This window comes from Panthera pardus, unplaced genomic scaffold (genome assembly GCF_024362965.1).
Source record: "Panthera pardus isolate Hobbes unplaced genomic scaffold, ASM2436296v1 HiC_scaffold_15, whole genome shotgun sequence".
In the NCBI taxonomy this organism is placed as follows: Eukaryota; Metazoa; Chordata; class Mammalia; order Carnivora; family Felidae; genus Panthera; species Panthera pardus.
In genome coordinates, this window is record NW_026526710.1 from 15,933,614 (window position 1) to 15,946,865 (window position 13,252).

The window sequence follows — 13,252 nt, forward strand, 5'->3', positions numbered from 1 at the left end:
CCCCACCCCAGCCAGGAATGGCTCCATTCAAGAAGGGACCCTGAGGGCCAGAAACCCCCTGGGGAGTTTCTGTTGGAGGTAGGGTGGGGCAGTGAGCAAAGAAAGGCAGGTCAGAAGTAGAAAGTTTCTACACCTCCCAGAAGCCCCATAGAAAAAGGCCCCCAGAAGTCTCAGGCCTGGGGACCTGACCTGCATAGGGCAGGGGTGGGGTGGGCTAGCCTGAAGCTCAGGAACACCCCAAAGCCAACTGCTCCAGTCTTGGAAGCACCTGCCCAGGCCTTTCCTTAGCAACTGTACTCACCTGAGAGCTCAGAAACCCTTAAAGCCAGAGGCAAATATGCCTGCCATTAATAGAAAAAGCGTTTATAGAGCGCCTACTGTGTACTAGGCTGCCCACACCCAGGTTTTGCCAGCTTCTTCCATGCCGTTTGGCAAAACCTGCCCATCCTGCTTGTTGAGGCAAATTCCTGGCAGACAGCAAGGCCTGCAGGTAAGACATGTGAGAGCTGGAAGAAAGCACCCCATTTGTGCTCTTCCCCCGGAAGCAGTAACACCAAGAACAGGCAGGGTCAGCGGCATCTTTTGGAGGCTCTTTCAGGTGTGCCTGGGAAGGAAGGAGAGCCGGAATTCCCCAAGAGCTTCCATCTGGGCATATCCCTCACCTCACCATTCCTAGACCATGGTGGGAGCCTTCAGCAGGCCTATTCTGCTTGGGAACAGCTTCTACTAGCTTCTGCCTGACAGAACCAATGGTCAAAGGATTAGTGAAATCTGAGGCCTCTGCCCTTCCCTCAGGACCAGGGGCCAGAAGAGGAGATGGAAAAGGGTCTCTGAGCCCAACTCACCGAAAGGGGTCTCTGGAGGTGAAGTAAGCCGGGACGGACAAGTAACTCCCCATCTTCTTCCCACACCAGATAAACAAGCTCAGCTGCAAACCCGTCTGGGAGTGCCTCAGGCTGGCTGCAGACGGCCACCATGACAGGCCCAGAGCTCCCGGCACCTCTGGCTGCGGGCGGTCTGCCCAGCGCTCACCTCTCCCTCCGGAGCAGCCGAAGGGGCGTGAGGACTCCGGGCCACTTGCCCCCTGGCAGATTCCCGCAGGGGCTCATGGCTCCTCCCCAGTTCTCGGAAGCTCCAGCAGACGCTGGGGACTCCGGGAGAACCACCTCTCTGCAGAGGCTATACACACACACACACACACACACACACACACACACACACACACACACACGGATTCTTGGGCAGGGGCTGGTGACTAGCTAAGAAAGAAGCGCTGCTGTCAAGTTAGCCTTCTTCTTCGGTCCCTCCCCTGATGAGGGAGGGAGGGAGGAAGAGGAGGGGCTCCTCGCGGAACCGAGGTGTGTGGTTGGAGCAGCTATTAGGAAATAGACCTTGCAGGCAAGGGGTGGAGCTGAGCTGGAGGGAGGCTGCAGGCTAGCACCATAGACAATAACCAGGACTGGCTGAGCGTCCATCCCTGAACTTGGGTAAGGGCAGGGCAAGAGAGAGAGAGCCCATCTGCCCCCAAGTGTCCCTAGCCTGAGGAGTTGCCCAAAGTATAGTAACTCTGCTCGGAGGTGAAGCAAAACAAACATACCAACTCCAGGCCAAGCCACGCCTCCCCTCAAAAGGGGTGGGTGGGGGATGGTCTCTCCGGGTTGGAGAGACAGATCTAGAGACCCAGGTCCAGAGAACTACCCTCTAGGTTTTGTGCTCTGGGCTGGCATCTACTGGGTCCTGGTGTTAGGGTCCCCATTCATCCCTTCCCTCTGTCTGGCCTGAGGACAGCCCCCAGGGCTAGCCAAAGGGGGCTGCCATTCCACTTCTGGGCAGAGCTGTGCTGGGAAAGAGGAAACAAGGCCTGCAGTGGTCACTGACACCTGACATTTCTCCATGTAGCAAGCACTGTGTAAGCACTCTCTTATTTCTCCGAGATGGGAATTACCTCTATAAACAAGGAGATAGAGGTTGAGAGATTAGCTAACTAACTCAGGCCAAAATACTAGTCAGTGGCAGGGCTGGGATTTAAATGTAGGCCATTGTGAGAGCTCCAGAGCCAGAGCTCTGAGGCTGGAGCTTATTCTGACTCTTCAAGGGGAAATAGCTCCCTCAAAACCCTTCTGCAAGTAGGAGACAGCATAGGGACTAGAGCCCAGATCACCTGTCACCCCTTTTTCATTTATTCTTTCATTGCCAGAATGCCATCCATTGGCCTCGGTGGGCAGTGGCACTTTTTCCATTGTGTCCATGGTAACCAAGCTTCTCAAACAGAAAAATGAGGCATGATGGAGGACAAGACTGGGAGTGCCTGTGGGGATGATGGGCCTTAGTATCTGGAGTGGTGGCCTGGCTGAGGGGATGACCAAAACATAGCCCACCGTTGGGAAAGCCTCTTGTTCCCCTGAGTGCAGGACTGTGAGGGGAAAAGCAAGGTTGCTAGATTGGGACACATCCAGACCCCACTGCTGGACTTGAGGGAGTGACAGTAGCTCTCTCCCACCAGGCACACATTCCTCTCCACTGAAGTCACCCTATCACCGTGACAGGAAAGTCTGTGGCAAAGGTGGTGGCTGGATTACAAGGGAACCTTTTCCCATTCCTCTATTGATTGGATACACGGGTAACAATGAATGTGATAAAACAGATTGCGTTTGCACCCTGTAATAAGCTACCATTTATTAAACACTTAGTTCCTAGCTCTGTATTAAGAGCTCTGCATCTTTCATCTATCATACTTTAATTGCCAATATATGGGGGTAGATGTTACCCCCATTTACCAGATAAGGAAACTGAGGTTCTGAAGGGTTATATCACTAGTCTGAAGACAAACAGCTAGTAAGTGGTATAGCTGGGTTTCAAAACCAGTAAGTGTGACTTACTGGTCACTTACAGGGTCAGGACACCTTTTCTGTAAAGGGCCAGAGAATAAATATTTTAGGCTTTGCAGGTCTACACAATTATAGATTGTCACAGCTACTCAACTCTGTCACTGCAGTGTGAAAGTGCCTGTATATAAAATGTAAACAAATGGATGTGACTATTTTCCAATAAACCTCTATTTATGGACAATGAAATTTGAATTTCATGTAATTTTCATGTAACATGAAACACTCTTTTGCTTCTCAACCCTCATTAAAAAATGTAAAAATCAGAGGCCATAGTTTGCCAACCTATGCTCTGCAGTGAAGGCACTCAACCACTTGGTTTACTGCCTCTAATAGTGAAGACCAGCTTTTGACATATGTACAGAACTCAGCCACCTTTACCTACTGCCATACAGATACCACACTCCAGCCCCAGAAGCAGCCAGCAGGAACAAGCACTGGCCAGGAGCTCACCCTGCACCAAGAACTAACTGCCCACAGCACTCATACATATGAATGAATTTTAACCCACACTAGTCAGTAGTGCTAGGATTTCTCCCTTTTTACAGAGATAGGAACTGAAGCACAGTCTAAACTGCTTGTGTGAGGCTACCCAGCTGTACAAGTGTGAGGTGAAGCCAGGATTCGAACCCAGGCTTTTTATACTGAGCTCCGCCATTGCTATGCTGGAGCCCAGTCTGGGCCCAGAGCCAGACTGTCTGGATTTGAATGTGACAACGCACTGCGCGTAAGCCCTTGGCACAGGGTCTGGAACACATTAAGGGTTGATAAATGTGAGCTGCTAATATCATTAAGACTATTGTTACTACCACTATGGGCTAGCTATGTCGCCTTCAGTAAGTTGTTGCCTCTGTCTGGGCCTTGGTTAGGTCTCTAAATAGCTTCCAGCTTCAACATTTGTCAGCCCTATGAAGTTGCAGAGGGCTGCTTGTTTTCCTTTGGTCTCTAGTGGAGTTTAAACCTCTTGAGCAAGCCCGGAGGTGAACAGGATCCCAACGTGGGGGCCACACAGGAGCCACAGAGGAGGTGGAGCACAGTGGAAAGGGGAAACACACAGGATACCAAAAGCCCTGTCCAGCTGGAGAGCTAGGAGCTCTCTTTCTCCCAGTGACAGAGCCAACTATTTCTCACCATAATCTATTATGTTCCCTTGTAATTCGATCAAGCAAGAAGGGGGCCCCAAATTAAGTTTGGAACTAGCAAATTATCTTCTAATTGCACCCTCTGATTTCCATCTGATGAACAGAGTGCAGATGGAAGAAAATGCAAGCCACAAAGAGACTGGGGCCAGGGAGCCCATGAGCATAACTCCTCTTGACATTTCACACAGCTCTGCTGTTCCAGCGGCGGCAGGCGCAGTGAGTCGGTGTCTAGGAATGCGAGCAGGAGGCTGCAGGCGTTCTCTGTTCCCCCCACTCTGCTTACAAAGGATTCAGTGGGTGGGTGGGTGTGTGGGGAACTAGTGTGAGGGCTTCTCAATGCCATGAAAACTGCCTCCCCCTCAAAGAGGGGCAGCCATCTCCCCATGTCATGAGCTGAAGTGGAAGCCCCTCCTAGGTGGAATCCATGTGACCTCCATAAATCCAGACTTCAGGAGGAACCACTGAAGGACTGATCACCAGATGTGATAAGCTGCTGGCTGCTCAGACCAATGTGTGTGGTTCCTCAAGGCCAACTTCAAAGGGCCTAAACCACCCAGAACTGGGAGGTGAAAGGTTATACTGGAGACTATACTTCCCCCTCCTGCCCTTGGATACCGGCCCTGCGTGGAAAGCTGCTCTTCTAGGTCCCTAGAGCAGCTGGCAGAGGATTCAGCAGCTACAGCTGCCAGAGGCAACTGCAAGGATCCTTGTACTGGCAGTTATGGACAGGATAAGATGGCAGGAGAGGTACTAATCTCCTGCACATTTTAGAAGTTGCAAACCTGACCAGAAGCCAAGCAATCTGATTCTTCAGGACCAGCTGAGACACAAGGCTTCAAGGTGTTTGTGAGAGGCTGGAGGCGACAGCCTTCAAGGCTGGTCGCCCTAAGCAAGCACTCTAGTGAGGAGTGGTGAATCACCCCCGGCAGCTCTGGTCAGATAATCCGAAGCCCAAGGAACTGTGTTGTGTGGGGCCCTCTATTGGCCAGGAGGACTCCAACCAAAAAATGGAACTGCTGGGACTCTACCACTTCTGAACCTTGAAAGGTGAGCATTTCCACTCTCATCTACTGACCACTGTTCCAGCCTCTGCTTCTCTTCTCTGTAGTGCGGAAACACTACAGCAGCCATCATCCTTCTAAAACAGGAGTCCTAGAAATTCCACTGACAGAAATTTTGCCCAGAGAAATATTTGTACGAATGTGCCAGGACATGTGTCCGGCACGATTTAATACTAAAAGATTAGAAACAGTCACGTGTCCATTAATAGGGGCGGGCTAAATATAATTACACAGGCATACAATAAAATATTATGCAGCTATTAAAAATAATTAGGTAGGGGCGCCTGGGTGGCTCAGTCGGTTAAGTGTCTGACTTCGGCTCAGGTCATGATCTCACAGTTCGTGAGTTCGAGCCCCGATTCGGGCTCTGTGCTGACAGCTCAGAGCCTGGAGCCTGCTTCAGATTCTGTGTCTCCCTCTCTCTCTGCCCCTCCCCTGCTCATGCTCTGTCTCTGTCTCAAAAATAAATAAATATTAAAAAATTAAAAAAAAAAATAATAATTAGGTAGACCCTAGGTACTGAAACAGAAGTTGTCCCAGGTAAGGTGTTACGTTAAAAAATCCTATGGGAATGCAAGCTGGTGCAGCCACTCTGGAAAACAGTATGGAGGTTCCTCAAAAAACTAAAAATAGAACTACCCTACGAACCAGCAATTGCACTACTAGGCACTTATCCACGGGATACAGCTGTGCTGTTTCGAAGGGACACGTGCACCCCCATGTTTATAGCAGCACTAGCAACAATAGCCAACGTATGGAAAGAGCCCAAATGTCCATCGATGGATGAATGCATAAAGAAGATGTGGCATATATATACAATAGAGTATTAGTCGGCAATCAAAAAGAATGAAATCTTGCCATTTGCAACTACATAGATGAAACTGGAGGGTATTATGCTAAGTGAAATTAGTCAGAGAAAGACAAAAATCGTATGACTTCACCATATGAGGACTTTAAGAGACAAAACAGATGAACATAAGAGAAGAAAAACAAAAATAATATAAAAACAGGGAGGGGGACAAAACAGAAGAGACTCATAAATATGGAGAACAAACTAAGGGTTACTGGAGGGGCTGTGGGAGGGGGGATGGGCTAAATGGGTAAGGGGCACTAAGGAATCTACTCCTGAAATCATTGGTGTACTACATGCTAATTTGGATGTAAATTTTAAAAAATAAAAAATAAAATAAAATAAATCCTACCATCAGAGAGTAAACATAATAATTCCATTGTTTAAAAATTCTATGTGCATAATCCTTAAAGACCATCTAGAAGATTGCACTACTTTATTATCAGTTTCTCCTTTCAAGTAGTGAGATCTCTCGAAGCAGGGATAAAAACAGTATTAATTTTCTACCCTTTTGATACTGTTTCCATTTTTTCTTATATACTTAATTGCTGCTTTTTAAGGCGATAAATGAATAACAACAAAAAAGAAGCCCCAAGATTTAGAGCAAATGTCTCTTCACACTTTTTTCCTAGTGCTCTTGTCCAAAAGCAAAGCCTGCCTGGGTACACTGCACACAGAACTCCTGGGGCTGTTTCTTCAGCTTCCCTACCAGAGTCATGGCTTTGGCCACCTCCTGCCCCACTCTACTTCCTGACCTGGCCACACAGGCTTTCCCAAACCTTTGCTCTCTTAGCTCTTTCTGTAGCTTCCTGTATCTTCAGGCTGGTGGTTGCCTCCTTTTTCTAGATCCAGCTCCAACAGAGCACTCAATCTCCTTTGGAAAGAGTTCCCTTGATGTGTCCCTAAGCACCACACGCAGGAAGGGCTCTGACCCCGTATCTGTCTAGTGCCAGATCCAACGACATGAGGCCCATACCAGGCTCACCCTTCATCCACAGATGCCCACTAAATAAACATGTAACTCAGGACCCCCCATTATGAGCAACCACAGTACTAGAATGGCGGTGGTAACTAATGTTTATAAAGCATTTTTAATTTACAGAGGGCTTTTATACTCATAATCCAGTTTAGTCCCTGTAACAACCTCATGAGGAATACCTATAGCACAGACCAGGTAAGGGCAGCCTAGAGGTATTAGGTGATTCATCCAAGGTTACTGCTGGGAAGTACAAGACTGAGATTAAAAGCTACCTTGCTGACCTCAAAACCCATACCTTTTCCTCAACATGAGCCCTAGCAAGGTGTTCAGGAATCCCACCTCTCCAATAGAGGGCCCCAAACTGCTGGGTGTGTTCAATTCCTGTATCTGATTTTTCTAGATTTCCTGCCCACATTCTTACTGTCAGGGTATCATGAAAGAGCTTATCAAATGTCTTAGGGAAATCAAGAGAGGGTCTCACAACTAGCAACCCAATGAAAACATGAAGTCAAGTCTAATTAGTCATGGCTAATTCACTACTGCTGAATCCTAGTAATCGGCTCCTTTTCTAAGTGCTCACTGTCCACCTATTCCAATATCTGCAAATTTCCACAGAATTCCATCAGAATTTGGTGAAGAAGTCAAGTTAAAAGGATTATGAGCTCACGTTTTCCAGCATCTCTATTTCCTTCTTTTTGAAAACTGAGCCAGTTACCCATTTCCATCTTTATTTCACTGATAGGTCCTTGGTATATGGCAGGTATGGCTCAAATAACCATTATACTTGGGGTACTGCCCCCATTCGGTTTCTCCAAAGTTACTAATAGAGGTTCTGTTATTATGCCACAAAGATTTTTCATTTTTTTCTTTTTTCAGTATACTGGGAAAGAATTTTCCAGTCTAAAAACTAAACACATTTCATGTGATTGGGTACCCTCATGCATCTTGGGCTTCACATCCTCCCTCCCTAGTTTCAAGTTCATGAGCTGTAAATCAAAGGATTGGACTAAATCTCTAAGGTTCTTTCCAGATTGCCATGACACTTAAGACGAATGCCAAAGATTATCTTTTGTTAACATGACACCACATTCCAGAAGTTGTGGACACTTAGCTCCCACTCTGCAAAACACTGACTAAGTTCCAGGAGTTAGGCACTGAGGTGGGCTCGTTCACATATGCTTTCATTTAATTCTAAAAACTTTGTGAGGTTGAGGTTGCTATCTCCTTTTCACATATGAGGAGCTAAGGTTCACAATGAAAGCTATTATTCAAGGTCACACACAGGTCTAGCAATCGGCAGAGCTGGGATTTAACCCAAGTCTTTGGATTTCAGGTCTGAGACAGTAAAGTTGCCTCAAATAACTATTTTACACTTGCTATTTGATTTACAGTGGTATTTCTGAAAATGTGGTTGAAAGTGTGGAATAGCAGCATCAGACTCCCGGGGGGAGCTTATTGAAAATGAAGACTCCTGGACCTTACCCCAAGCCTACATAATAGGAATGGCTGAGACCATGCACAAGAATCTGCATTTTATTTTATTTTTATTATTTTTTTTTTTTATTTATTTTTGGGACAGAGAGAGACACAGCATGAGCGGGGGAGGGGCAGAGAGAGAGGGAGACACAGAATCGGAAACAGGCTCCAGGCTCCGAGCCATCAGCCCAGAGCCTGACGCGGGGCTCGAACTCACGGACTCACGGACCGCAAGATCGTGACCTGGCTGAAGTCGGACGCTTAACCGACTGCGCCACCCAGGCGCCCCAAGAATCTGCATTTTAAACAAGCCCCAGTGTTTCTGATGCACATTGAAGATGGAATCCACTACTTTATTCTTTCCTATGGGCTCTTCCACTTGATTTCATTCTTTTCTCATACTAACCTTGAGAGGCAAGCAGAATAGGTCACTATTACCTCCTGGCTACTAATGAGGAAATGACTTGAAGATAGGCTGTTCACCTTCTTATTCTGGATTGAGAATAATTAAAAATAAATGTTTACAAAATGTCTACATTTTGTAAAGCCTTGGCTCACTGGGGACTTTCACCTTCCTAGTGTTGTTCTTACTCATTTGCAACCCCATAGTAGCTGCCTCTCTTTTTCCTTCAGTGATACTGTAGTGTTACTCAGGGTATGGTGGGAAAAGAGGACTCCAGAATACAGGTCATCACATGAAAAGGCCACCTTTGGAACTGAAACAAAACACAAGGGCTGACATTAGCCAATTTCAGAAACAGCTGATGCTGCTGTAAGAGTCGGGGCTATTGATGGGAGCCCAGTGGAGCATCCTTGGATCGAAGCAGGATCACTACAGAACAGCCTCAGGAAGGTATTGCCAGAAGATGACCAACAGAGAGAAAAAAATTACCCTCAAATCTGGCCTAAGGTACTTGGGAGGTTTTTCCTGGTAATGGTGACAAATGTGGAGAAAGAGAATTTGCTAGCACTCTTCCAAATACTGCCCAAGGGAAGGGGGGATTCCAGCCCTTGGAGGAAAAATACAAAGCAAATTAGCACAGTGGACTGCCACAGTGCAGAAGGCATGCCATACCTTGACTTTTGATAGATCTCAGCTTTGGAATGACACGGACAGAGGTCTTACTCCATGCTCCCATTTCAGAAGAAAAGCTCTTGCCTGAAAGAATACTGTAGAGCAAAAAGATGGTGAAGATGCATATTGAAAGGGCTTATCCATGTGTCCAAAGAGAAAGGTGGTCATTTGACAAAAACATCATTCGCCTAACAAACACTGAGCACCCACTGCATTCTGGGCACTCTGCTAAGCTCTAGGATACCAAGATGAACTAGATATACCTTCAGACTTGAAGAATTTCATACTCTAAGAGTGTATGTGTAAACATACACTTAGATGTGTAAACTTAAGTGTGTAAACAAATATTGACAGGACTATAACTGAGGTATGAGAATAACAAAGAGGGAGAAAGTCTCCTATGTTTGGTGGGGAAGGTTCAGGGTGGATTTGGCTAGGCTCCTCCACAGAGGATGAGGTGTATCAGTTGAATCTGAAGGTTGATTACCAGGCAGACAAGAGGAATTCCAGCCTGAAGAAACAATACGTGCAAGTGCACTGAGGGAGAAGAGTATGGTCTGTAAGCTGCAGTACAGGGCACATGTCAAGGGTGATCAAGAGGAGGCTGGGATGGTGGGAGAGGGCAAGGGCAGATCACCAAGCGCCAGGTCTGCTAGGTGAAAGAGTCATCCACAGGCAGTGAAGAGTTATCAGAGGTATTTAAGTAAGCAGAGATTCTCAATTAATGGAACATAAAGCCTCAGACACCAAAGAGGGTGCTGGTTTTTAGTTGCCAATTAGTCTCCTTGAATGTGCATTTTTATCTCAAGTCTACAGCTGGCTGCACTTATGTCCATATGAAGTCTGCTGGCTAAGTGTTCGCTAACGGCAGACCATGGCTTCATTCTCAGGCAACATCTCTACTGAGCTGGTCATTTTAACAACTGAGATTTGCCTGTATGGGCTGTAAGCACATAAGAGTGAAGTTGTAACCTCTTGTAAATAATCATCTACTGTTGCTATGTGATACAACTGAATGTCCAACCTTCGGTGTCTAATGCTATGTTTACATATTCTTCTCCTGGCCGCAATGGGAAAAAAACACTTTGGATATCTTAACAAATCTGTAGGTAATGCCAGGAAAAGAGCCCTGGCCTGAAAAGAGAAAAACTGAAAATGTGACTTGGCTAAAAACAGACTTGCTCTGTGATCTGAGGTAAGCCATTAAACCTCTCTGGGCTTTAATTTCTTCCTCTGTAAAAGGAAGGAGTTAAGTAAGCAAAAAATTCCACACACAGGAGGTCAATACTGAAGAGAGACATGAGGAAGGGGTTGTAGTCAGAGAAAGGTTGACTGGTTCACCATCTAGAGACCTCTCCAAGGCTAGCATTTTCTGGCTGAATGATCCTACTTCAATGAAGCCTTGTTTTTTTGGCTTCTGAGGTCCAGAAACAGGGCTTCATAGCACCTGGAGAGGTACAGACATTCTAGGATGCCTCTAACCATTTATCAATCCCACGGTCCATTTACGAGTTGACACTTGAACTTAGAATACCCACATCCCCCATACAAGTACTACCTTTAGACCCTTCCTGTTATCAAGATGCCCAACAAGCTGAATTAGGCATCAGAAGGTTGTTTTGTGAGTATGGACTTAAAGGGAGATGAGCAGCCATGGAGAGAAATTTCATTCTGGTACTGGCAAGCCAGCCAAATCAGCCCTGTCTATAACAAAGAACTCCCTTCTGGTGACCAAATCCAAATTAAATATTTTTATCTGGACATACTACTAATTTTGCCTCACTGATTTTTCACTTTCTGTTTCACTGCTGGCCACTCATTATTCTTCTGGGCTTTAAACTATTTTTTTCAGGGGCGCCTGGGTGGCTCAGTCGGTTGGGCGTCCGACTTCGGCTCAGGTCATGATCTTGCGGTCTGTGAGTTTGAGCCCCGCGTCGGGCTCTGTGCTGACAGCTCAGAGCCTGGAGCCTGTTTCAGATTCTGTGTCTCCCTCTCTCTCTGACCTTCCTCCGTTCATGTTCTGTCTCTCTCTGTCTCAAAAATGAATAAATGTTAAAAAAAAAAAATTTTAAAAAAACCTTTTTTTCAAGTATTTATTAATGTTTCTTTATTTTTGACAGAGAAAGAAAGGGAGAGAGAGAACAAATGAGCGGGGAAGGGGCAGGGAGGGGGGTGGGGGGGGGACAGAGGATCTGAAGCGGGTTCCACACCGTCAGCACAGAGCCAGATGTGGGGCTCAAACTCATGAACTGCGAGATCATGACTTGAGCCAAAGTTGGATGCTTAACCAACTGAGCCACCCAAGTGCCCCTCAAGTTTTAATTTAAATTCTAGTTAGCACATAGTGTAGTATTTGCTTCAGGAGTAGAATTTAGTGATTCATCACTTACATACAACACCCAGTGCTCACAACAAATGCCTTCCTTAATGCCCATCACCCATTTAGCCCATCCCCCTACCCACCTCCCCTCCAGCAACCCTCAGTTTGTTCTCTATAGTTAAGAGTTTCATCATTTGCCTTCCTCTCTGTTATTTTCTTGCTTCCCCTATATTCGTTTCCTAAATTTCACGAGTGAAATCATAGTATTTGTTTTTCTCTGACCTACTTATTTCACTTAGCATAATATACTCTAGCTTTATCCACATGGTTGCAAATGGCAAGATTTCATTCTTTTGATAGCCGAGTAACATTCCATTGTGTATATACCACAACTTCTTTATCCATTCATCAGTCGACGACATTTGGGTTCTTTCCATAATTTGGCTACTATTGATACTGCTGCTGTAAACATCAGGGTGCATATGCTCCTCCAAATCAGTACTTTTGTATACTTGGGGTAAATACCTAGTAGTGTAATTGCTGGGTCATAGGGTAGTTCTATTTTTAACTTTTTGAGGAACCTCCATACTGTTTTCCAGAGTGGCTGCCCCAGTTTAGTACAATATTTTTTTTAAGTATTAATTTATTTTTGAGAGAGAGAGAGAAAGAGAGACAGACAGACAGACAGACAGAGACAGAGTGTGAGTTGGGGAGGGGCAGAGAGAGAGGGAGACACAGTCCACAGCAGGCTCTAGGCTCTGAGTTGTCAGCACAGAGCCCGATGCAGGGCTTGAACTCACAAACCATAGGATCATGACCTGAGCTGAAGTTGGATGCCTAACCAGCTGAGCCACCGAGGTGCCCTGAATAAAATAATTTTTAATTGAAAAAAAAATAATTACTTCTTCAGATATATAACAATCACCAATTCACATATTATTCTGCTCTGGGAGACATTTGGCTCCCTAGTAGCTAATAATAAATGGCTAATACTCATGAGTGCTCACTGCACGTGAAGCCCTGTTCTTACCCAATACTACACAGGACTTCATTCATTTACCCCTCATAATAATATTAGGAACTAGACAAAAGGTTAGTATCTTCGTTTTACAGATGAGGAAATGAAGCACAAAAAGGGTAAGTAACTTGCCCAATGTACACAAGCAATAAATGACAGAATCAGAATTCGAACCCAAGCAATCTGGTTCTTGAGTCTGTGCTCTTAACTACCACATGATACTGTTCCTATTACATGTAGATCTGACTAGTTTAACCCCCCAGAGGACAAACTTCATTTCCAACTTCTTGGGGAATCACCAACCTATTCACCCCCTCCCTGCCCCAAATCACCCATAAGTAAAAGATATTATGTAAATATTCCATTTTTTCCACTCTATACTTAACGTACATCTTTAGCTAATATCATCTTTCAAAGATTTCTAAAATTTAAAAAATAAAAAAACT

The 13,252-nt window shown here is 45.7% G+C and overlaps 1 protein-coding gene across 5 annotated transcripts in view; it reads right to left on the reverse strand.

Annotated features, from left to right (window-relative positions):
* LIMK2 (LIM domain kinase 2) overlaps nt 1–13,252 on the reverse strand; it is a 59,872-nt gene that overhangs the window by 27,380 nt on the left and 19,240 nt on the right. The window contains exon 1 of one of the 5 annotated variants that reach the window (XM_019426725.2): nt 1,033–1,313. The exons of 2 other annotated variants lie outside the window; for them this stretch is intronic. In XM_019426725.2, the coding sequence (XP_019282270.1) occupies nt 1,033–1,109 (77 nt within the window). In that variant the 5' untranslated portion in view covers nt 1,110–1,313. Of the gene's footprint in view, nt 1–845; nt 1,314–13,252 lie in introns of those variants that run through there. 2 more of the 5 variants (XM_019426727.2, XM_053902162.1) reach the window with 2 other exon arrangements.